This window comes from Physeter macrocephalus, chromosome 7 (assembly GCF_002837175.3).
Source record: "Physeter macrocephalus isolate SW-GA chromosome 7, ASM283717v5, whole genome shotgun sequence".
NCBI lineage: Eukaryota > Metazoa > Chordata > Mammalia > Artiodactyla > Physeteridae > Physeter > Physeter macrocephalus.
This window is the reverse complement of record NC_041220.1, coordinates 156,000,973-156,027,418: the sequence shown is the minus strand read 5'-3', so window position 1 is coordinate 156,027,418 and position 26,446 is coordinate 156,000,973. Positions and strand designations below refer to the sequence as shown.

At 44.2% G+C, this 26,446-nt stretch overlaps 1 protein-coding gene across 3 annotated transcripts in view; it reads right to left on the bottom strand.

Annotated features, from left to right (window-relative positions):
• Positions 1-26,446, bottom strand: part of PRPS2 (phosphoribosyl pyrophosphate synthetase 2) — a 43,404-nt gene that overhangs the window by 8,418 nt on the left and 8,540 nt on the right. For 2 of the 3 annotated variants that reach the window (XR_003680752.2, XM_028492523.2), the window contains exons 2-7: positions 25,499-25,682; positions 17,432-17,530; positions 16,300-16,424; positions 8,955-9,128; positions 7,871-8,030; positions 6,070-6,176 (exon numbers count right to left, since the gene is read on the bottom strand). Coding sequence is in view for 2 of the 3 variants with exons in the window: in XM_028492523.2 (XP_028348324.1) it covers positions 6,084-6,176; positions 7,871-8,030; positions 8,955-9,128; positions 16,300-16,424; positions 17,432-17,530; positions 25,499-25,682 (835 nt within the window). In the remaining variant the exon portion in view is untranslated. Of the gene's footprint in view, positions 1-5,095; positions 6,177-7,870; positions 8,031-8,954; positions 9,129-16,299; positions 16,425-17,431; positions 17,531-25,498; positions 25,683-26,446 lie in introns of those variants that run through there. The other variant, XM_007123984.4, reaches the window with a different exon arrangement.

Below are 26,446 nucleotides of genomic sequence, written 5' to 3'. Positions count from 1 at the left end.
AAAAAATTTTATTTATTTATTTATTTTTGGCTGCATTGGGTCTTCGTTGCTGCGTGCAGGCTTTCTTTAGTTGCGTCGAGCAGGGGCCACTCCGCTACGGTACGCGGACTTCTCATTGTGGTGACTTCTCTTGTTGTGGAGCACGGGCTCTAGGCACGTGAGCTTCGGTAGTTGAGGCACACGGGCTCAGTAGCTGTGGCTCGCGGGCTCTAGAGCGCAGGCTCAGTAGTTGTGGCGCACAGGCTTAGTTGCTCTGCGGCATGTGGGATCCTCCCGGACCAGGGCTCGAACTTGTGTCCCCGGCATTGGCAGGCGGATTCTCAACCACTGCGCCACCAGGGGGAGCCCCTTTATTCATAGGACACTTCATGAATTGTGTCTTCATTGAAGTGTTGCTCTTTGAAGGCTATGAAAGCCGTCAGTGGGGAAATGAACGCACAGTTACTGCCGAGAGGGGTCTGTCCCTTTCAATACTTTACGAGGCTACTCTGCAGCCCTGGTCCTAAAAACAGGATATTCTGAGGCTTCAGGAAATTTCGGGTCCTTCCTTGGTTCTTAAGACGAGTATACTGTCAGTGGCACTTCCGGAGTTCATTCTATAGCAAACATGCACTAAAATGTGCCCCCAAAGAACCCCTCTGATGATTTGACAAAGTGACACAAGTTCGGTCTAGGTCCTCACAATTTTTTTGTAACTCATGGTCAGTCTTAGCTTCGAGGCAAGAAGATAGTAGATTTAACACTCTCTGCATAAGGAAAATCAGAGAATCATGCACCCTCAGACACAGAAGGTCAAGTGCTCACAGACGTAAGAATCCCTCAAAGCACAGAAGGGCGACGTCCATCAGCAAATATTTAGGGCACTCTGCCTTCTGCCTGGACTGTTCCCCGGGGTCTCTAAAGACCACTTATGGCTTTAAAGGCAGCTCTGCCAAAGGACTGGCAGTCAAGCCAGGTCGTGAATGCGTTTCCTAAAGGTGTCCCCCCCTTTTCCCTCTTTTATTTGTGACTACAACCTTCAGCTTCTACAGTTAATTGACAATGGATTTTTTAAAAAACTGTGACGCCACAGGTCGTCGGCACATTGTTGGGCTTGTCATATAGCCTCCTTTGTGTTGCAACTGGCACAAGATCAGAGCCATGCTTGTGAGATTCCTTAGCCAAAGTGGTGCTGGGGATCCAGAACTATCCACATCAGAAGAAGGAAAATTAGAGTGACCGAGCACCCTGGCGTGCCCAGGGCTGCAGGCTTTTCTGGGATGCAAGACTTCCAGAGGTAGCACTGAGAAAGTCCCCTGCAAGCCCAAACAAGTTGTTCACCTGATGGAGAAGGAACCATCTTTGCCCCATTAGGACCACAGCCTTCAGTTAGTAGAAGTAGTCCAACTAAATCTAGCATAGAGGTCATGGCCTGTTAAAACTGCTGGGGACTTGAGCAATCATCCACCCCCTCTTTTTCACAAAGATACTCAGACTCAGAGTGGTACAGACATTTCCCCCAGGTCACACAGCTTGCTGGTAGCATATCAGGAAGCAGACCCTAGATCGCCACAGCCCCAATTTAGGGCACTTTGCACTGCATTACATTTTTTGCTTTGCCAGTCTCTTTCTATTGCTCTTGTAGAATGAGTTCAGCTGGGTTTTCTTCTGACCACAGGACTTAGCCGTTAGAACAGTGAAAACTGCTGTTTATATCGGGCACTGCTTTTTTTTTGATGTTGGGATAGTGAATGGAATCAGGTTGCTGTAAACAGCCTCAACTGGTCACCATCTCCATTACCACATGTCGTCCACTCCTGTCATTTCTACAGCCCAGCAAAGTGTCTTCGACATGCAACCATTTGAAATCACCAAATGCTACCCTTGGTGGAGACGGTCACGTGCCAGGACAATGTACCCCTGGGTGAGTGGATCGTGTTTGTGACTAGCTCACAGGCACATGGATTAGCATCTAGAAAGCTCATGAAAATCTTGCTTCTTCATGCTTAGATTCTTTCAAAGGGAAGAAAGAAGATGTCTGTTCTAAAAACTGAGGTTAATGTGCAAAACAATCGGTTCTAAGCTCTTTACAGGTATCATCTCATTTACTCCTCATCACATCCTCGGAGAGAGGTACTATTATCCCATTTCACACACAAGGAAACTGAGGCACAGAGGGGGTAAGCAACTAGCCCAAAGAGGTTTTGTGGTTGTCATTGTCTTAACTCTAGTAAGTGGTGTCTGTTTCTGAGCATCACGCTCTTTCAGGAGAGAAAACAAGAGCTCAGAGGTGACAGTAGATCAAACCAATCCAGAACGTGGACTTGGAAAGCAAGGGAAAAGGTGGAGGGCTGTGTTCCCGGGGTGCAGGACATAAACCAATTAAGTGAAGATCTGCAGTGAAAAGGAACACCTCTGTCAACTTCTGCATGCAACGTACACAAAGGATAAGGCAGTACGTTTCAACCCGACTTCCATCTTCATTGGCTATCCTCACTCTAACATAAGAAGTACCAGACACCCTGTGCTGTCCTGCTTCAGTCCATGCTGGAGTACGGCCAGTGGTTCTGGAAAATTCTGCCATGAAGTACCATCGGTAACAGCAGTCCCTTCACAAAGCCCTTTCTCACCTCCCCAGCCTCGTTCGACCCTCTGAACCTCTTAGTATTGCATCTTCCCCTTGGATGCTTAGCCTGTCCAGCCAGTAGGTCAGCTGGTGGGTTGGATAGGACCTGCCATGTGAAATCAAACACTTCCGAGGAGGTGTGTGTGACAGGACTAATGAGGTGAGACTGTAAAGTTGGTGAAGTGATTTTGGTGTTTCCATCTCTGCATTTTCTTCCTCCCTTCTATTACATTTTATCCTGTTTCGTCTTAAAACTGTGATCTTCTCCAGCAGACTTGGTTTCAGTTCTTTATATTTCACTGGGACTTTTTGAGACAAACTGTTGTCACTCTCAGCATTACCCACACTTTAAAGCTGAGCTTTCCTGGGAGAACCATAATTAGAAGTTTACTTTGTCCAGGACTTCCCTGGTGGTCCAGCGGTTAAGACCCTGCACTTCCACTGCAGGGGGCGCGGGTGTGATCCCTGGCTGGGGAACTAAGATCCCACATGCTGCACGCACGGTGTGGCCAAAAAAAATTTTTTTACTTCGTCTCCACGAGAGTAACTTAAAGCATCACAGAATAGGTGACAGTTGTTTTATGGGAGCGGGAAACTCAAACTCTTCCTGGTGCTTCTGAAATCAAAGCATGTCAAAAACTTCTACGGGGCCTACATTTAAGTTTGGTCCGTTCCAACCTATGGATATTGAACACGACTACTCTGATGTATAAACACACAGTGCAATCTTCAATTTTATAGGAAACATCTAGAATTCTTACGTGGCCCAGATATTATGCTTTGGGGCAAGGAGAGTGCTCATCAGTTCTTCGGAAACACCTTCAAAATGGAGAAGAGCTGACTGCAATGAAATTCTGGCTTTTCTGGAACTTTATATGCTGGGCTACAGCCATGATGTAGCAAACACTTCAAGGTACCCATCAAAACACATCACTCCATCAAAACGTATGACTCCACAATGATGATACAACGTATGAAAGAAAGGAGGAGCATGATTTTATTGAAATGTTTTTAGTACAGTGTTGGAAGATCTTCGAATCCTATATTCTAAACCAATACAAGCACTGCAAATGATGTAGTTCCTGAATCTATTTGACATCATATCTACCAAAGGAAAGTTATAATACGAATCTCTTTAAGTTGGTTAATGTAATTTAAGTTGGAAACTGAGCAACTTTGGTATATCCATATTTCTCTGGCTCCCCTTTTTGGCTAGATGTACGCCAAGTCAACCGCCATGCAGCAGAGTCAGACAGGACCAATATATTTGGTGGTTTCACTGAAATGTTTCCGCATAAGCAGCAAGGGACGCACGAGTTCCGGGATTAAGCTGCTCTCAAGGCCGTCTTCATCATCTTTTTTGAACTGGACCATCAAATAGTTAAGGTCTACACTGCCGCTGCGCAGGGCTACGTCTAGTCTATTTAGTTGACAGAAGTACTTTCAAATACAAAAGTGGAGATAAATAACCATAGAAACAATCAGTTCTTAATTCAGAGAATGACACATACCGATTTTTATCTCTTTATCTGAAGATCATTGTTTTAAAACTAGCTCTACGTGTTAGAGTCTTAAATTTTAGATGAAAGGACTACCTTTAAACCAACTGGTTTTAGTCACTGTCAGCACGTCTACACTGGGAGGCCAAGCTGTCTACCTGCGTGCGTTCATAACTACATTTTCATTTCTCTATGCATAGAAATTTCAAGAAATACAGATATCACTCATTTGTCAAAAATAAAAATTACATACATCTAAATAGGCTCTTTACACATCTCAAAGCAACTCTTGTCTAGATAACGTCCATCGTATTGCATAGCTGACCTTAACCAGGCTACACTATGATTTTTTTCTCAAAAGCCCTCTTAAGGTACAGCAGAATGCTAGTCTCTGCAATGACGAAAATGATACTTTTAAACTTTGATTCACCCTCTGCTGTAGTGAAGTTTGAAACCTTAAAGATTGCTATTCAGGTTTGTTAACAACTTAAACAGATTTCACTTTTCCACCCACAGAATTTAGATCAGAGACTTTCTTCTCTTCGAGTTTTGAGATTCAGCAGAAGGAGATTGTTATTTATTATTCCCGGGCTTTGTCTGTGCAGGCACATTTTCTTCTTTGGGGGCGGAAGCCCTCAGTTGGTTGTCCACCAACGCGCACTTAGGAAAATGCAGAGTCGATGCTTGCCGCCTGCCACGGGGGATGGGGGCACCTCACTCAGGAGTCATCAAAAGCCACCTGTGGATAAAGCTATCTTCCCTCCACCATCACTCCTGGGCCACCATTTGAACATTAACTTCATGGAGCAACTAATGTTTCCTTATTTGTCCTTTTTTTGTAGGCCTTTCTCACCCACATTTTTCGTGTAACAGCTTTAGTTACAATAATCCGTTGCCTAGGAGGCTTCCTACTTGTGATTACAAAAGGCAAAAGACCATGAGATCAACACTAAAGAAATAATATTTAAATACGTATTTGGAGGCACCCACAAACAATTCACCTTTTTCTCACGTCAAAAGCAAAACAGACATCAGACCAGTAAATGTGAGGGGACTTAGGGAAGAAGCCTTTGTTGTGATGGAAATCCACAACATGAAACTCTTGGAAAAAAGGCAAAGTAAAAGCTAGAGCTAAAAACAGGACATTAAAAAAAAACAAGATGGCAGGACATGAGGTGTATCTGGGATGGACACAGCATGAATGTGACAGTGAACTTGCAGACTATCTCAAAACAGTTTCTCAGTCAGCTCTATTGCCGAACCTAATTTTGGAATTTTAGAACAAGGTATTTCAGATAAGTGACAGTTATGATTTTTAGAAGTGGCAATAAAAAAATACCGAACTACATTGCCTCTGATATGTCTAATGTTTACCAGAAATAAACGTGTCAGTGGCCATCTTCAGCTACATAAAATTTGGTCCAAATTAAGCATAATAACCAAAATGGTTTATTGGAAACCTGATCACTAAAACAAATACTCAAAATTCAGGGTATTATAAATTCTCTAAGGTTCACTTAGAAGCAAAAGGCTAATTCTCTACAGGGTTTCACCCGGATGTCCATAGGCATTATCATTTTATATTTACACAGAGGCTTTAATCTGAGCTGACCTTTGGTAACCCTGAAATACATAAACTATGAACTTCCACAATGGAATTATAAACTTGAAAGCTGTGGCCTCAAAGCACTGACAGAACAAAGGAAAAAAAGGTCACCTACCAGAACAAATCACGATAACAAAAACATTTCTCATTTAAGACTGTTCACTTAATGATCAAATAACCACTGCCCTCCCCACCAAACTGAAAATAAATGGTCGAGAGCTTTAAGAGGGGGAAAACCAGCGGACCTCGGAGTATACAAAGATCTGATGCTTTTGCATTAATGTAACTGCTTAGTCCTAAAGCTAATAAATCAGACAAATGCACGCAAGTCAGAAGCCAGAGCAGGCTTGCTTCCACACCTCACATCCTGGATTTACAGTGGGACGTGGCTGAACAGGTAAGACACAGATTCACCGTTGTGGGTCCTTCGAATCGCCTCGGCCAAGATCATCGAAATGTCAATAACCTAAACACCAATGAAAAGACAGAAAAGAGGAGAGGAAAGTGGGACATCTCAGTCATGTTTAATTGGAAACTTAAGAAGCCAGAAAGCCTAGAAACGCTTTCTCCAGCACATAAGACGTGCTACTATCGAACCTCCCCACAGCCATTTCTTCTGAGAGGACAGACAGTTTGGGGTCTGTCTTCAAATTACAATCCTGTACGGGATCCTGGAAGTGAGATTTTTCAGTGCAGATACTTCAAAGGCTTTTCAGGGCCGCTGTTAACCAGAGACATCCTTTACTTTCGGTGTCTGTTGTCTTAAAATTAATTTTACTCAATCATCATGTGTAAGGTTTTTCTCTCTCTTGGTTTCTGAAAACACAGAAACTGTAACGTCTGACAGCACAGCTGTAATCATCTAACTCCGGGGTCAGCATGAGAACAGCCGTAGACAATACATAAATGAATGGGCATGGCTGTGTTTCAGTAAAACTTTATTTACAAAAACACATGGTGGGCTGGATTGGGCCCGGGGGCCTTAATTTGCTGACTCTCAACTACTGAGAATCAGACATGAAAATCTAAGGCGCAGCTATTTCGACCATTTTCTAATGAATCTCCTGGTGCCGAGTGAACTGTGTTGCTCTCCGATGGATGAGAAATCACGAAGCGGATCGCTCTGATCCATCTTCGTGCTCTAATGATGGGCACGGAGGCTTCCGGCAATGAAAGGACTTGCCAAGGTTCACCGAGACATAGAGGCAAAACGAGGACTCAAACCCCTTCAACTTATTTCAGGCCAGTTGGTGTAAAGTGATCACTGCCAACTCTCTGGGGGCCTCCCAAGTCAGGAGGGATAGAAGGAGTAAAGCTCGGAGACCCCTGACACAGCCAAGCTGCTTCTCTGTTTTCCTCCCCCATTTTAAAAACTTGTGGCAAAATACATGTACCACAAAAGGGGCCATTTTAACCATTTTTAAGTATAGAACTCAGTGGCATTAATTACATTCCCAGTGGTGTGTAACCATTTCCCAAACTTTTTCATCGTCCCAAACGGAAACCCTGCACCATTAAATACTAACTCCCTATCCCCCGCTCCTGGTAACCACCACTGTACTTCCCCTTTCTATGAATCTGACTACTCTAGAGCCCTCAGGTAAGTGGAATCTAGTTTACATATCACACAATATTTGTCCTTTTGTGACTGGTTTCTTTCACTTAGCATACCGCTTTCAAGGTTCATCGATGTTGTTGCATGTATCAAAATCTCCTTCCTTTTTAAGGCTGAGGAATATTTCATCGTATGAAGAGGCCACACTTCGGTTAACCATTCAACTGTCGGTGGACATTTGGTCATTTCCACCTTTTGGCTACCGTGAATAAGGCCTGCTGTGAATGTTCGTGCATAAGATTTTGTTTGAACAGCCGTTTTCAGATTTGGAGGAATAACCCTAGAGGTGGACCAGGGGGGTCATGTGGTAACTCTGTTTAGCTTTAGCACAGCCTGTTTCTTAATGTTCTTTACTTTGGCTTTATTCACTTACTATTTATAACTTTGACCTCTGCTGGCCCCAGCCTTTCCCAGACATCTAACATGTATCATACCTTCCCATTACGGGAAGCTACAACCTCTACTGACATCTGCTTAGCAAGTGGTCACACACACAAGATGCTAGTTGCCTCCCTGCTTGGCTCTGCCTGCAGTGTAGCCAGTACCTGAATCTTGGAGCAGTGTTTCATTTTGTCCTCTTGGGGAATAGTGTTTGTCACAACAACAGCCTCAAAGGCAGCATTATTTATTCTGGAAATAGCTGGCCCAGAAAAGATCCCATGGGTAAGGATAGCATAAACTTTGGTGGCTCCGGCCGAGAGTAGCCTATAAAATAAAAGAGAAAAAAATTAAGTGCACACAAATATTCTTGAAACACTCTCCCCTTAGTGTGAATTTCAAAGCAATAGTGTGTTCCATAAAGGAAAATAGGAAACCAACTTCACTCACATTTATCAGTCTAAAACAGGATCTTTTAACGTATGTGCTGGCCAAACACTTTACATTCCCTTAAATCAGGGATTATCAGCCTTGACGTTGGGCCCGGATAATTCTTTGCTGTGCAGCACATCCCTGGCCTCTACCCAACAGCAACACCCCTCCCCCTCAGTTGTCACAACCAAAAATGTCTCCAGATATTGTCAAATGTCCCCCAGGGAACAAAACTGCCCAGGTTTAAAAGAGTAAAGCCAAAATGTCACCATGGTGCCATACAATCAATACACAACACTGAGGTATTATACACCCTTTGTTTTGTTCTGTCTCTGAAACCTGCTGTGCATTCTACCCTCCCAGCGCATCTCAAGTCAGACGGGCCACAGTCCACGCGTTCTGCAGCCGTGCACGGCTGGGTGGTGGCTCCCACGCGGGACAGCCCAGCTCTAAGTCCCTGGAAGCCAACGGCTGAGAAGGCTGGAGTGAAGGCGAGCCAAGGAAGCGAGGGCCTGAAGAGGCCGAAAGACCGTCTTTTTCCTCCTGGGCTCAGTTTCAGGAGAAGCACCTTCTCTGAACTTTTTAAAAAATACACTGAAAGTTCAACCTTGAAAATGAAAACCAGGCCATAAAGGACCACAGTTTTTTCCCTACCGAGAAAACAAAAATAGGCCTAGAATTGACTTTGGTCTGAAAAACTACTACTAAGCTATCAGTAATAAGTAGGAAAAGTGAGCCTAGTTTTTAACAGCTGACATTTTTCCTTTCTTAATGAGACGCCCTAACACTCTCCTCAGTGGTCCCAAACCAAGCTCATACTTGTCCGCAGCGTGGCAGATGGTGCCACACGTGTCGGCCATGTCATCCACAAGGATGGCCACGCGGTCCTTCACGTCGCCCACCAGCACCATCCGGTCCACTTCATTCGCCTTCTTCCTCTCCTTGTGAATCAAGGCAAATTCCACATTCAACCTGTCTGCGATTGACGTGACCCTGCTCAAAGACACAGAAAGACACAGACTTAGAGAACAAGCTTATGGTTACCAGGGGGGAAGGTCGCGAGGAGGATAGACTGGGAGTTTGGGATTGACGTGTACACGCTGCTATATTTAAAACAGATAACCAACAAGGACCTACTGTATAGCACAGGAAACTCTATTCAATATTATGTAACATTGTAAAGCAGAAAGTAACATACCACTGTAAAGCAGTTGTACTCCAATAAAGATGTTAAAAAAAATATTATGTAACAACCTAGATGGGAGAAGAATTTGAAAAAAGAATAGATACATGTATATGTAAAACTGGATCACTTCGCTGTACACCTGAAACTAACACAACATTGTTAACCAACTATACTCCAACATAAAATAAGCAGTTAAAAAATATACATAGGGAAAAAAATTAGGCTAATTCTGAAAACGTATTCCCAGAATTATATTAAAAAACTCTAGATTCATTAAAAAAAAAAAAGACGCAGATAGATACATCAAACACTGTCAATACAAAAAAAAAAATGTGTTCTTCATAGCTGTATTTTAGGACTGTCATGACCAGCCATACTCAAGATAATACAAGAATCAGGCCTCCCAGCAAAGCCAGCCCTGGTCTGGGATATGTATTAAGCAACGCAAGGGGAGAAACATGCTAGGATGTGGCCTTGCGTTTGTGGCAGCTGGGGAAGAAAGCCAGGGCGCCTTGACCATGGGCTAAAACTCCTGGCTAAGAAGCTGACACTCAACAGGTTAGTGTTCGTGGGTACCTTTTAAAGTCAGAGGCACAACTAAAAGCAAGTTATTTAGATACTACTAACTGCTCAGTGTAGGGAGCAGCCAGCGGGGACAAAGTCCTGGTGAGCGTAGCCATGGAATCTGTACGCTTAGGACAAGGGGCTTCACTGGACTCGAGGCCTCCGGAAACGGTAATCACAGTCCAGGCCTCTGTGCAACTAGGGCAAATGCTCAAAAGTCATTAGCTCTGAAAGGCCTGAACTGGCAAAAGGAGGAGAAAGTGGCAGGCCAGGCTTGCTAGTGAGCCTGGAACATTCTAGAGTTTTCCTGTGAAGAATAGATTTCAATGATGAAACAGTGCAACATAATGCCACAGACATAAGGTGACATGAAGGTTTTCCCGTTTCACTTTTTGAAATGACGGTCACTCATGATGCAATTCAGCTGAAAAACTTTTTATTGAGGGACCAAAACATATACACTCACACACCTTAATTTAGTATGCAGTGACTGGAGGATGCAACCTCTAGACGCTGTTTAAGTCCTGGTCCCATTCACTGCGTTCTCCTCAGCTGGCAACCAAGAGTGGCGCTCCATGGGTGCTCTGATCAAGCTGAGTGTGGCCAAGTCGCTGAGAGGAACCCACGTTCTGGGGCCAAGAGCGCAGCATGAAGGGGACTGTGTACCACAGGTTACCCCTGCTTGTTTCTGAGAACATTCAACAACCAGTATTTTTTTAAATTGTGGCATATATATGTGTGTGTGTGTGTATGTATATATATATATATATATATATATATATATATATATATATATACACACACACACATAAATATATATAGAATTTGAATGCTGACCAAAATTTTGCCCCATAATCGCCCTAAATCATATACTACTATCTATATGCCAATTTCATAAAAGATAAGCCATTTAAACTCCCATTAAGGAAAGCTAGTTTCTCAGAACACAAGACAGGTTTTCCCAAGAAAAGGCTCTTGAACACCTTATGTATGTGCGTGTATATTAAAATTTTGTTTATTTGTAAGGACCAGGAAGATCTCGGTACAGTGGGGAAGCGCCACCATTTGGGGCTGAAGTTCAAAGCAACTCAAGTCCAAGCATAACCTGCATTCTGCCATGTGATCCGCTCTCCTAAGCCTGTGCACAAACACACCAGCAGGGGGCGCGGAGGCCTGCGTGGGAAAGAAGCTGAGCTATGCGGTTTTGGGGGGTGGGGACAGGCGTGGAACATGAGTGGGGGAGCTCCAGCCACTTCAGGTACCCAATGGTAACATGAGAAGCAGAGAATAAAGGAAAATATCCCTGCAAAAAGCCCCCTGGGTTGCGAGAACATTCCTATTTCTCCGCAGGTTCCAACTCTTCCTTTCCTGGTGTACAACAGAGACTTAATACCTATTCCTAACATATGATGTTGTGACAGTGTATCATATAGAAATCTTGGGTGGAAAAAACTAGGACAAAAATAATACATAGTTTGATTTCCATTTCTTCTGGATACACTATTACATTCTCTTTAAAAGAAAAGAGAAAAAAGTCAAATCGGAATTATTTAGCTTCATCAACTTCCCAGACAAGTTTTACGTTAAGATTGACTATCTCAACAGTGGTGTGTTTCCTAAGGTTTATTTTTTTCTACCCACAAGTGACCTCTTGTGGCGATATTAAGTTTTGTGGAGATACTAAGTTGTACCTGGAACAAATCAAGCCTCAAAGTTTTTTCTACGACAGCAAGTTCCAATTTGTCAGACAGATATCTATTTTTCTTGGTGAAACACGACTTCTTGCATCAAACAAAGAAGCCACAGATCACGTCAACTCTATGTATCATGCGTTACCTGTGAGGCTATTTTGTCGGTTGGGGAACAGCTCACTCCAGGATATGAGGATGACAAGGATGTGTAGCAAAAACTGGGGAGGAATGGAGGTGACAAAAAATCTGAAAGGCACGCCCCTAAAAAGCTTGCCTTTCCTGGCACAGAAGGAGCAGGGGTGATCAGAGCGGAACCACTCTGAAGGGGGTCTGAACGAAAAGAGCATCTTGCTGCTGGCCATTTCCTCCGGCTAGCTGACTCTGCATTTTTTAAGCAGGAGTTGGCAAGTAGATGGGGGAACCTGGTATATAATAAAAGATGGTATTTCAAATCAATGTGAGAAAAATTGATTATTGAATAGTTTTAGGGACAATTCAGATAGCTGGGGACAGGGGGAGGTGGATTCTTAATTCACTCTTTATTCCAAAACAAATTTCAGATGGAAGAAAAATCAAAACATTAAAAAGGAAAAAAGCAACCCTTAAAACATATGGGGCTTCCCTGGTGGCGCAGTGGTTGCGCGTCCGCCTGCCGATGCAGGGGAACCGGGTTCGCGCCCCGGTCCGGGAGGATCCCACGTGCCGTGGAGCGGCTGGGCCCGTGGGCCGTGGCCGCTGGGCCTGCGCGTCCGGAGCCTGTGCTCCGCAACGGGAGAGGCCACAGCAGAGGGAGGCCCGCATACCACAAAAAAAAATTAATTCACTCTTTATTCCAAAACAAATTTCAGATGGAAGAAAAATCAAAACATTAAAAAGGAAAAAAGCAACCCTTAAAACATATGAAATCATGGGAGAAGAAAAAAGTTAAGGGTGATCCTTCATAAACCCAGAAGCCATAAGGTGAAACAGAGAGAAATGTGAGTACGGAAGAATGTTTTAAAAGTCTTGCAGAGAAGAAAAATACAAAAAGGGAAGAAGTGAAGAACTTGGGGACTTATTTGCTACACACGAGAAGCAAAGATGTCACTTCCTGCCTGCACAGAACTCCGAACAAGCCAGAGGAAGAGGCCTCCAGCCGACAGAACACGCAAAAGGTATGAACAAAATATAAACGTGATAGAAGGAGCGCTCAACCTTATGCACGCCACTGGAATTTACAGGAGATGCCATGTATCACTCAGCCGATCTGTAAAGTAAAAGAAGTCCGATCATCTGCTGTGTAAGCAAGCCTGTGTACAAAGTCACTGGCATCCATACTTGGGAAGGTCAACTGGTCTATCTTCTTTTTTTAAAACTGAAGTAGAGTTGATTTACAATGTTGCGTTAGTTTCTGGTGTACAGCAAAGTGATTCAGTTATAAATATATATATATTTATATATTCTTTTTCAGATTCTTTTCCATTATGGTTTATTACAAGATACTGAATATAGTTTCCTCTGCTATACAGTAGATCCTTGTTGTTTATCTATTTTATATATAGTAGTTTTATCTGCTAATCCCAATGGTCTATCTTCTTTGTTTTTTTTTTTAATACTTGAATTTTGAGTTCATATTTTTTTTAAATTTATTTATTCGTTTATTTAATTTTTGGCTGCATTGGATCTTTGCTGCTGCACGCGGGCTTTCTCTAGCTGCAGTGAGCGGGGGCCACTCCCCGCCGCGGTGCGCAGGCTTCTCATTGCGGTGGCCTCTCCTGCTGCAGAGCACAGGCTCCAGATGCGTGGGCTTCAGCAGTCGTGGCTCACGGGCTTCAGCAGTTGTGGCTCGCGGGCTCTAGAGCGCAGGCTCAGTAGTTGTGGCGCACGGGCTTAGTTGCTCCGCGGCATGTGGGATCCTCCCGGACCAGGGCTCGAACCCCTGTCCCCTGCATCGGCAGGCGGACTCCCAACCGCTGTGCCACCAGGGAAGCCTATCTTCTTTCAAAGACCAAATTTTGACCCTGTCCATCAAAACATAAATAGCTCATGCCCCTAGACTTGGCAACAGCAGTTCTAAGAACGCATCCTACTTGTATAAGTATATGAAATGTGAAAGTGAGCGTTGTGCTGCAGGAATGTGCCTAAGAACAAACAACAGCACCTACTAAAGAGGAACGAGAGACTAGTTAAAGGAATCACTACATCCGCACCCAAGGGACTATCACCCAGCTGCGAAAACCAAGAAAGCAGACCTACTGCACAGCTGGGGAACTGTTGCTAAGGCAGAACACGCTTTAAAAAAAAAACACAGCAAAGAAGTATGTGCAGCATATTATCATCTGTGTGAAATAAAAAGGGGGGTATATGTTTGAAAAGCATAATTCTGACTTTGGGAAGAATAGAGGCCCCTCAAGAAGAAAATGGGAGACATCACCCTATATATAAAAAATAGGGTTGGGATGGGAAAAGACAAGGCCACACAAGTTTGTGGAATCTTATTATTCTTTTGGCCTGTTAGCTATCAAACTAAGTTGTTCTGGTCAAAAAAAGAAATATGCCTGGGCTTCCCTGGTGGCGCAGTGGTTAAAAATACGCCTGCCAATGCAGGGGACACGGGTTCGAGCCCTGGTCCGGGAAGATCCCACATGCCGCGGAGCAACTAAGCCCGCGCGCCACAACTACTGAGCCTGCGCTCTAGAGCCTGCAAGCCACAACTACTGAAGCCCGCGAGCCACAACTACTGAAGCCCGTGTGCCACAACTACTAAAGCCCATGCACCTAGAGCCTATGCTCTGCAACAAGAGAAGCCACCGCAGTGAGAAGCCTGCGCCCCGCAACAAAGAGTAACCCCCGCTCACTGCAACTAGAGAAAGCCCGCGAGCAGCAGCGAAGACCCAACGCAGCCAAAAATTAAATAAATGAATAAATAAATAAATTTTTTAAAAAAAGAAATATGCCTGACATGAAAGCCACTTATTTTATGATCCATCCATATGAACCGCCCAGGGAGACAATTCCCTTGACACAACGGAGATTAGTGGTGGCCACGGGCTGGAGGGAGAGGGAGTGGGGAGTGACTGCAGATGTTCTGGAATCAGACGGTGGTGACAAATGCCTAACGCCGAATACACAAAACCCACTGACCTGCGCACTTTATATGGATGAATTGGAGGTATGTGAATTACACCTCAATAAAGCTGTTACTAAAAACAAGTTACGTCTTATACTCCCTCTCAACCCACTTGTTCACCTCTAACCTTCGAGCAGGCCAGTGCATTCGCCTGCAGATTCCACTGTGTGACTTCAGTAAGTTTCTAAGTAACTGCAAGCATTTCCAAGAGAAATTACTCCAAAATGTTGCTCACATTCCCCTGTTGTCTTAAGCAGACAACACTCGGGGTTGCTTGCACCCGAAGGGGAGCTTTTAAGTTCGATTCTAGGTCCTCAGCTTGGCCGTGGAAGGGATGGGCATTTGCATTTTAAAGATGTCCCCAAGCTTGACGGTCACCACTCTCTCGTGGCAGGTTTATTAGCGTGCACAGACTTACGAGCTTCCTTGCTTTCTCACAGGACTGGTGGACGGAGCTCTCTTTCACCTCTCCCTCCCTGACGGAGGCCCCTGCCCGGGCATTAAAACTCCATTCCACTCTCTTCCCCCCCAGAGAGCAGCTGCGCAGTTCTACAAGGTGACCGAGTCACTGAGTCTCGGCACACAGTAAAGCACTCTGCATCGGCGTTCCATCATCTTCACCCCGATCCTCAACTGTCAGTACTGATTGCTCTTTAATTCCTTGAGTCTCTGCAAAGCCCTCTGGACTTGCTACTCAGTACCATTATTTATGCCATTCAGTGCACCTGCGCTCTGATGCTTTTAGTGCCATGTCAATTTCCGTCCAACATCCTCCGTTTACAGCCTAGCAACTGTCCTGTGAGCCCACGGGGCTGGCTGCCCGCCGCCCTGTTACCTGCAGGCGCTGGCTCTCTGTGGGCTGCGCCCCCTCGGCTTCCTAACTGGGATCTCCAGGCACAATGAGGTGGTCTTCAGCGGGGAGTGCTTACTGAACAGCTGGGCTTGTGGAATTCTCCCTCGGCTGTGGCTCTGTGGCCTGGGGTCAATTCTCCCAGCATCGGGAAAGATTGGCTTTCCTCCCCAGGTTGCAGGGAGGGGTCTCCCTGCCATCTCCCTTCTCTCTGGAGGCCCCCATGAGGGCATTAGCCTCTCCCAAGCCACCCGCCTCTTCCTGGATCTGACACCCATACCCCAGGCCACCCCGAGTGCGGCTGTCAGCCTTCCTTATTTCTTGGCCACAGACATCTCCCTTTCTATCTGGCTGCTCTGCGGACACGCATTTTTAAATTGTTCTATTTTGGCTTCCATTTCTAAGTGTTTGTAGTAAGAAGAACTAGCTTGGTCAATCGTGTTGTTAAGTAAAAGCCTTATTTTCCAATTAGGCTCATTGCTTTTATAATCAGAAATGAAAACTTAAAATTAACTCAAAACATTCTTTGCTGAAACCAAATGCCTGTGTGTATTTTTGTTTTCTTTCATGAGTGATGAAATGTTAAAGATGACAGCTCTCTGCTCTGGAGGTGAAGCCTGTTGGCTACTTAGTTGCTCATTTGCAAAATAAACTGTTCAGTAATTTAAGACGTGCTTCCTCATCTAACACATATGGAAAGGGAAAAGCAGTCGGCAAACACACAAATCTAAATCTGCCTTGTGCCGCCTGGGCCTGTGCAGTACCTTTTGGCGCCCCCGGCGTCAGGTGAAACAATGATGCAGTTTCTCCACTCGGTGATGTTCTCCCGAATCCACTGCAGGACCGCGGGCTCCGCGTACAAGTTATCCACAGGGATATCAAAGAACCCCTAAGGGGAGAAGCGGGTGTCACGTTAATGCGGGGTTTTTAAAAAGATCTTCTCTTTCATGAAATAAAACTTGAATTTTTTATTCAAAAGAAGTCTTTTCAACTGACTCTCCTTTTTTTCTTTTTTTTTAAATTTCTTTTTTTAAAATTGAAGTAGAATTGACCGACAAGGTTGTGTTACTTTCAGGTGTCCAGCAAAGTGATCCAGTAATTTATTTATATATATATGTATTCTTTTTCAGATTCTTTTCCATTATACAAGATACTGAATATAGTTCCCTGTGCTACACAGTAGGACCTTGTTGTCTACCTATTTTGTATACAGTAGTGTATATCTGTTCATCCCAAGCTCCTAATTTATCCCCCCCCCCCACCTTTCCCCTTTGGTAACCGTTTTTCTATGTCTATGCAGACTCCCTTTTCTTAATTCAAACGGAATTAAATCAAAAGACAGATATGTTCCAGAAGCAGATTTCAGTTCAATACAGGGACATGGTCTGTTATCATATGATCAGCTCTATCCTAAGGAATAGGAGAATGGTTTTGTAGATCACTGGGTGAAAGATTTGCTGTTTCTTAAACACCTTATTATAAGCCAAATAAGTCAACATTCACTATACCACAGGGTATGCATAGTGTAATTTGGCCTGTTTACCAGATTACGGAACGAAGTTATGAACAGTTTTAAAAAACCTACGTTACGACTCTCTCATTCTAATTATTTTCCAGAAGTTGAGATGGAATTATAGAGTTTACTACCAAGAAGCCATTCCTGCTCCTCCAAAAGTGAGTAGAGGGAAGGTGGTGCTGGAGACAGGCGATATCAACATTAAATATATTTCTAAGTTCAGTAAAAAAGATGAAAATCCAAGAGTTGCCATATACAAACTTAAAAACACATGTAGTGTTACCTCCTTCAAAAATTATTTAACTTAACAGGGTGTTAGGATTTAACCACTTGCACTAAGCCCCCACCATAACCAAGGACAACAAAGAAAATGCTGGAACCTGGATCTGAGAGGCATGCAGGTCCATGGTGATGATGTGATCCGCCCCAGCGACCGAGAGCATATTGGCCACGAGTTTCGCCGAAATCGGAGCACGACTCTAAAATATAAAGGCACAGATTTTATAACAGGGGAGAGATGGAGACCTCCAGATTTCTCCCACTACGATTTATAGAAGAAAGAGGAATCACAGATGCTTTATTACACGTGAAGAAAATTAACATTAATCATTCAAAATTAATACTTCAATAATTTAAACTTAGTAATTTAAATGATTTCATTATTAATAAAGAAAGTTATAGGTTATAATAGCAAAAGATACTCAACCCGTTTTATTCACCAAATATTAATTATTTACATCTACTACTGTGAGACAGTGTGCCTGACACTGGGTACAGAAAACAAATATCAAAGAAGCAAATAATTAAACATAAATACATGTAATATCACAATTTATATAATTCCAATTGTGACAACTGTGCAGAATAATAGGTCCCGGGAGAGAGACAGACAAACAGACAAGAGCATGAAGGACATCAAGTTAAAAGACACTGGTCGTCAGAGGCCCCTCTGAGGAAAGTGCTTTTTCAGGTGAGGCCAGCAGAAGCGGGAGACCAGTGTTGTAGCAAGAGCAGCCCGTGTGACGTCATGGAGGCCGAGATATCACATCCAGGGACGGAACGAATCCTAGCGTGGCTACAGGCAGTGGTCCAGGACAGAGTGTGAGGGCATGCCGGGAGAGAGACAGGGGCGCATCCTGCAGAGCCCTGGAGGCCAAGGCCAGCCCTTAAACACGAGTTTCTGCGCGACAGCTGGGAGAGAAGGCTGTTACAAATGCGACAAAAAGCAGATCCAAGAAAGAACACCTTAAGGTGATGGATAATTTGATATTCAGAGAAACAGAGGCAGCGTGACACTGTATCCTCTCTGAAGGTACCCAACTTCTCCATAGCTTTAGGTTCCACACCATAAATGATGGACAGTAACTCTGTCCCCATCAAAACAATCCAAGGGACTATACAGGCATGATTAGACCTAGGGAAAGAGTTCAGCATTTTGCTGTAAACAGTGCTATTCCTATACACCACAAAAAAGGAAATGTAAGCTTAATAGAAGATTTCATTCAAACTTACAATGTCACATGTCAATTATATCTCAAAGCTGAAAACAAAAAAAGATTTCATTCAAAATAGTAACAAATGATCTCTGTTAAATACACAGACACACAGACACACACACACACACAGTACATTCATGTAAAAACACACAGGAATTATATCACAATGTGAACAGATTATTTTTATTTTCTCTAATAACACCATTCTTTTATAAAAAAGAAACCTATTACTTGATGATAATACACACACACACACACACACACACACACACACACACACACACACATTTTTTTCACACACAAAGAATGAGAGGAAACAGCCCAAATGTTACCAGTAGATGTTTCTAGAAAGTGAGATTATGGGGAAACAGTTTTCTAATTTTTAAAAAATTGTTCAACCTGCTCAACTAAGTCACGTTCACATCGTGTTAGCTCCCCTGCTCTGGTCCACGTTGCCTTTGGGATTAAAAAGCCCTCCCACCAGTGCGGCTCTAGCTACTGAGACCTGGTCTGCCCCACTCCCATCCCTGAGCCTCCAGGAGGGGTCCTCCCCTCAGTGGGGACCGGGCCGGCTCTCTCCCTCTTCCGGAGAACACTCTAAGCCTTGCCATCTACACCTGCACACCCACCTTACCCTTATCCCAGCCCCCATATCTGCAGACCCAATGTGTTTGATCCTCCAGATCTGGTTCCAATCTCCAAACTTTAAGGTACTCCGAGAAATCTAGAGAGAAATGATCTGTCCCTTCTAAAGGGACACAGCATTTGGTCCCCACCATATGGGACCACCTTATGCCGCCTGCTTAAAGACTGACATCAGAAGATATTTTACGTAGGATGCATAATTCACAACTAGACTATGCGTCCCTCAAGGGCAAAGAATTGGTTTTGGAGATTTCCACATCATCTGCAGTCCCAGCTCTGTACCTTGCATACGACACTTCTTCAATAAATATTTAATAACAGGATCTCTGTAACACCAAGTTTCCAAGGCTTAGTCATTCACCTCACTAACTGTGAGAATTATTTAGTCTAACAAAATTCCAAGATAATTAAAAGAACAAATCGATAGCTGGGAATCTGACTCACAATGCTCATCAATTTGGGGCTCTTTCTCTAAGCTGATAACCTACGAAAAGAGTCCTCTGCTCTCCACAGCATTCTCTCCATGGCGTTGAGCACTTCTTACTTCTGAGAGCCAAAGCACAGGCGTAATTTTTAAATTCATACTTTCTGATCTCCTTCTTCAAACTCTGTTTTCACATTTGGTTTTTGGACCGTCTTTTGCAATTTGTCTCAACCCCCAACCGCATCTTGCAGGAAAAATGATTCACAAGTTTCAACTGACTTTATAGCCAAGACAGAGAAAAATTTGTATGACATTTCAACAAAGGTGGTCAAGGTACAGCAACCGAAAAGAAAACGTTCGACTCCCCTAATGAAAAATGGATAAAGGTCAACTATTTTGTGAGCCAGACCAACCTGGACAAAGACTCTCCAGAGAGTCCAAATTTTCTTTAATGTATCGGCTGCTGCCCTGCTAAAAAGTGTAAACTTCGCAGGCTTTAAAAATTGACAAGATTGTAGAAATTTGTGTCAGCACAACTGCCCTCAATTTTTCCAGTTAAGAAATCAAAAGAATCTATTTGATCACTGAAAATAGAACATAACCTTGCAACTTTTTTGGGGAAAAAAAAAGCTCCAAGTCTTCTACCCCCTCAAAAGTAATTATTTCCAGCTGTGCCCACACCATACGGTTTCTAGTAGGGAAGGAAGCTAGCAATTATTGACCACCCACTATAGCAGAGGTCAGGGGACTGGTGCCCATGTGCCAAGACAGCCCATGCTCTGTTTCTTCACAACCTGCGAGCTAAGACTGGTTTTTAGGTTTTAAAGTGGTTGAAACCAATCAAAAGCGATATTTCTGACATTTGAAAAGCATGTGAAATTCATATTTCCATGTCCATAAATAAAGTTTTATTGGAACACAGCCATACCCCTTCATTTACATATTAAATATGGCTGTTTTCACACCAAATGGTGAAGTGGAGCAAATTCAACACAAAGCCTCAACAATCTGACACCTGGTTCTTTTGGGAAAGAGTCTGCCCACTTGTGTGCCAAGCCCTTTATAAATAGTACCAAATACTAGCCTTAACTTCCAGAGGAGGAAACTAAAGACACAACGGAACAAGAGTAAATAAAGGCACTAAAAGTCAAACCCAAGTCCACCTGACTCCAAAGTCTTACCCCAGAACTCAGACCACTCTGCACCACACTTTTTACAATGAATACTATATTGTCATCTTTTTTCCACGTTAGTATTACATTGTGCTGATGTGTCATCATGAAACCTTTCCTTCACTGTCAGAACTTGCCCCTGGTTTCTTGCACATACAAATAAAAGCAAAAATAAAATTTGACAGATGTGCAGCACTTGCTTAAAAACAAGCAGTGAGGTTAAAAATAATGAAACGAGCTTTGAATCTGGTTAAAAGGCTCTAGCTTTTTCTGCGCTTCTTTGCAGGCAACTCTAAATAGATCGACTGCACAGAATTCCATTGTGTCTTAGACGCCATAGACAGTACAGTCCTATGGGAAGGAAAGGACAAGTCTGTGGGGCACCCCAGGGCTCCTCCAGTGGCTGAGGATGAGAATTTCTTTCTGAGCCCATAGAACAAGTGTGGCCGACGACTTCCAATCACATTCAAACACTACGTGGCCTTTAGCCTACCTAAGTGAAGCCAAAAGCGGGGAGAAGTGTTTTCCCCCATCACCCTGGGTCTCCTCATCACTCGCCCTGGCTGGTACATGAATTACGTATAGGCTCAGGCCATTTCTCTTAAGTGCTTACTAAATCCTTTGTTACCCTCACTTCAAAAGTTTCCTGATAGGGCTTCCCTGGTGGCGCAGTGGTTGAGGGTCCGCCTGCCGATGCAGGGGAACCGGGTTCGCGCCCCGGTCTGGGAGGATCCCACGTGCCGCGGAGCGGCTGGGCCCGTGAGCCGTGGCCGCTGAGCCTGCGCGTCCGGAGCCTGTGCTCCGCAACGGGAGAGGCCACAGCAGTGAGAGGCCCGCATAATGAAAAAAAAAAAAAAAAAGTTTCCTGATACAAAGCCAGCCCAGTTGGTCTAAGGAAAGAAATGAATAGCTAGAAAAGTTATTAGCAGCAATTTAAAAAGTCCAAAAGCACACCTCAAATGATAGACAAAATTAAAGATTTCCCTTTTGACCAGCATGGTGAGGGAAACAGTCTCTCTCCTTACTGCAACACGAGTCAGCTTGACTAGAGATAGGTCAGAAATGATGGTGCCAGAACAATCGACATGTCCTGGCCACCTCCAAGGTCAGTCCCAAAGAACCAGGCTATACAAAGGGTGGTCAAGAGTCAGGCTCACCTGGGACAGCTGGGTGAACACTTGTTTCCTGGCATCATTACTCACAGAATCCCCTTTCAGGCTCTCAAGTAGCCTGACTTAGATGATAAATGATGTAATAATGACACTATCTCAAAGCTTGAACTGTCCCTAAATACCCACTTATTCACACATCAGTGACCTGTCAAGGCTCCCTGGAGTGGGCTGAATGGTGGCCCCAAAGATATCAGGTCCTAACCCCTGGAGCCCGTGTTGACTGTTACTTTATTTGCAAAGAGGCCCTTTGCAGATGTGGTTTTACTAAGGATTCCGAGATGGGGAGATTATCCCAGAGGGCCCGGGATGCTATTGTATGTATCCTTAAGAGGGAGATCCGACAGAGGCAAGAGAAGCCCACGGAAGTGGAGCTCAGAGGGATACGGCCTCAAGCCAAGCAACGTGGCAGCTGCCAGCAGCTGGAAGAGGCCAGGAAGGATCCTTCCCTAGAGCCTCCAGATGGAGCACGGCCCTGCTGCACCTTGATTTTCAACTTCTGGCCTCCACAACTATGCGAGAACCCATTTCTGTTGTTTGAAGCCACCCAGTTTATAGTGATTTACTACAGCAGCAGTTGGAAACTAACACAGCCCTCTGTGATTCCTTTTTTGCTACCAGCTCTCTCCAACAACAAGGCACACCGTTTCTGAAATCTGCTGCTACTGGCGCCGTCTCTCAACTGCTATCACAGCCTTGCTTCTGCGTTGCTGACGGTGACCGTCTTATCTCTTCCATCGGCGGTTAAGTTCAGAAAGTCGTGGAACTGCCTGATCGGGGTAAAAACGAAAAGCAGCTACCATGTTGTCTCCAAGAAACACACTTACAGCAAAGCGACCAAGGAACAGTGCAAGGAAGGAAAGAAACTGGTACTCAGAATGGCCCCCAAAAGAAAACCCATCTCAATGTCCAACAATAGGAACATGGATCAAGAGACAGTTGAACAACACGGTTCCAGGGAACAGTTAAGCCCACTGGGGCTTCAAGCGCTCTGGAGGGCTCCTCGTCAGCGTGGTGACAGAGGGCAGTGCTGGCAAGTAGAGGCCAGAGGCCAGGAGTGCCGTCACATCCCCTGTGTGGGGGAAGGACACCAGCCATGCAGACCACGCTAGTTTCTCTATGTGACAAAGACTTCATTATGATTAAACATAAGAAACAAAGTTTGAAAATACAATCTCGGAACAAGACGTAACTGCCAATCACATACTTGCAAACAAAAAATGCAGGTGTCGCAATATTTGTAGCAGTTAAAAAGAAAGTTAGGGTTAAAGAAAAAAACAAAAACCAAACAAAGAAACAAGTTAGGGTTCCTAATCGTTACACAGTGGGAAAGGGCCAAGTAATAATAAAAGGAGTAATTTACCAAATAAGAAGCAATGTATCAAATATCTTAGGGCCAAGTGCAAAAGCTACTAGAAAAAAAAGAAAAATCTGATGACAAATGACAGAATACAGAATTTACTAAACCTCCTGTTACATGGAAGAGAAATGGTAGCCGAATATGAGCTTCTCTATGACACAGACAAGAAGGAAGATGCTGAACAAGCCCATGGAAACACACAAATGGGAGGAAGAGCTAAGACAACAGACTACACTGATGGGACAAAAGAAGTAAACTGAAATTTAGCAGCTAAAAACACACATAAAACTTGCAAATCAAGTTTAGAGTAAAAGCAGCTCCATAAATGACAAGTGGGAGGTCATATGCTTCACAGGAGCAGGTGGGACCTCAGGTTTGGGCTGCTCACAAGCTAAAGGCAAGTCACAAAGTGACAGACACACACACAGCCCCCCCCCAACACACACCCCAACATTTCATGGCATGTGGCAATTATCTGAAATTCACATTTCAATGTCCATAAATGTATGTTTTATGGATTTATGTTATATGGAACTGAAAGGATTCCTGCGGAACCGACCATCTATGCATAAAATACAAGGCGGACAACAGCTTAAGAGCTGCTCCCCATAGAGGGCTGAATGGTATCCCCAAAACTCCCGTCCACCCAGAACCTCAGACTGTGACTTCATTTGGAAATCGGGTCTTTGCAGATGTAACTAAGGTGAAGATCAAGATGAGGTCATTCTGGATTAGGGCGGGCCCTAAATCCAATAAGTGTCCTTTTATAAAGACAAAAGGACACACAGAGACACAGGAAGGCAGCCATGTGAAGACAGGGAGAGATGGAAATGATGCTACCAGAAGCCAAGGAATGCCAGGAGCCAGGAGAAACAGGAAGAGGCAAAGAAGCCTCCCCCCAGAGTCTTCCGAGGGAGTGCAGCCTGCTGGCACCATGACCTCTGACGTCTGACCTCCACGACTGTGAGAGAGTACATTTCTGTCATTCTAAGTAAGCCTCCCAGTTTGTGGTCATTTGTTTTCGCAGGCCCAGCAAAGGAATACAATCCCCTTTCAAGTTCCCCTCTAACTCTAACTTCTCTGATTTTTCTTGAAGGCAGAGGCCGTATCTTCTTCAGTTTTTCTAGAAACTCACAAAGCCTCCTACAGTGCTAGTGTTACAAAAAGAATAATTCAACAATATTAACTTCATTCCTCTTGCAAGGTTAAATAGAGATAACGGTATAAATTAAACTTGGTATCTTGAGATAACTGTAGACTCATATGCAGCAGTAAGAAACAATGCTGAGATGGTGCAACCTTGCCTCAGTTTCTCACGGTAACATTTTGCAAAACTAAGGTAGGATATCACAACTGGGATCCTGACATGGATACAATCCAGTGGTCTGCTCAGGACTTCCCCCAGTGTTTTATACTCACCAGGTTGTGTGTGTGTGTGTGTGTGTGTGTGTGTGTGTGTGTGTGTGTGTGTGTGTGTGTGTGGGGGTGTGTAAGCCTCCTACAGTGCTAGTGTTACAAAAAGAATAATTCAACAATATTAACTTCATTCCTCTTGCAAGGTTAAATAGAGATAACGGTATAAATTAAACTTGGTATCTTGAGATAACTGTAGACTCATATGCAGCAGTAAGAAACAATGCTGAGATGGTGCAACCTTGCCTCAGTTTCTCACGGTAACATTTTGCAAAACTAAGGTAGGATATCACAACTGGGATCCTGACATGGATACAATCCAGTGGTCTGCTCAGGACTTCCCCCAGTGTTTTATACTCACCAGGGTGTGTGTGTGTGTGTCTGTGTGTGTGTGTGTGTGTGTGTGTGTGTGTGTGTGTGTGTGTGTGTGTGTGTGTGTGTGTGTGTCTTTAGTTCTATCCACCACCACAAAGATACACAACAATTTCATCCACTTTCATTATATGTAAAGTATAATAATTTTATATTATAGTAACGGTATTTTCATACCTGCAAAAATACGCTTTATCTGTTTCTATATGTACAAATATTAACGTGATGGCTGGTCCAAAGACAAACCTTTGGTAGAGCCAACCAGAGAAGGCATATTTACTCCATGCTGACAGTGGAGAGCAGACATTTCCCAGGGATTCAGAGGTACAAAGTGAGAAAATAAATGTAGCTGTTAAGGCAGAGCAGCTTCCTCCAACAGGAGCTCCACCCCCATACCTTGTCCTTTTTGTCTTGGCGGGCGTAGGGGAAGCACGGGATCACAGCGGTCACCCTGGAGGATGACGCGATCTTGCAGGCGTTGATCATGATGAGGAGTTCCATCAGGTTGTCGTTGATTTCTCCGCAGCCACTCTGGATGATGTACACATCTTCTCCCCTCACACTTTCGCCAATCTCGACGCTAGGGGAAGGAAGATGCCACCCGTTAATAGGAAAGCAACCCTGTGACCACCCCCAGGGTTGTGATTCCCTAGGACTTGGCAGGCGGTGGTCCTCGAGGGTATGACTGCTTCCACTGAGAGGAGACAGAGCAAAATCAACAAAGGGACAAGGCACACGGGCGAGGTGTGGGGAGACCAGGCACAAGCTTCCAAGAGTCCTGACCCTCGTGGAGTCACAGAGGACGTGTGAATTCCCCCGGCAGCGAGCTGTGACAACACACGCGAAGGACCGTCTCCCGGGGAAGCTCATTAGAGACTCAGTGCCTGGGGTTTTACTGGGGGCCAGGGACTCGGTGTTAACCACGTGGTTTACACTGTTCAGCAGTGAGCTATTCCCACAGGGAATGGCGGGAAACCTCACGAAAGCTAAGCTCCCAGAAGCCAGCCAAGGGCCACCTTGCAAAGGGACCTTTTTCACATATGAGGGGATCCCATATGCTCTTTAGAAACTGTCTCAGGCCTGTTACCTCAACTCTTTTTGGCTCAATACCGTATTTTAGTTTTTCACTTTCGTTAACGTTACACATACACATTGCTTAAAAAACTCCAATCGTTCTGTAAGGCTTAAAACAAATAAACAGCCCAGAGGCAGCCAATTTCAACTCTTGATATGGTCTTTAGATATTTATCTTCAAAGTCCCTCCCTTACGTTTGTATTGCTTCATCTGAATTTTTCATCTTGGGCATCACGTGTTGACTTCTCACTACGGAGGAGGAGGGGGAG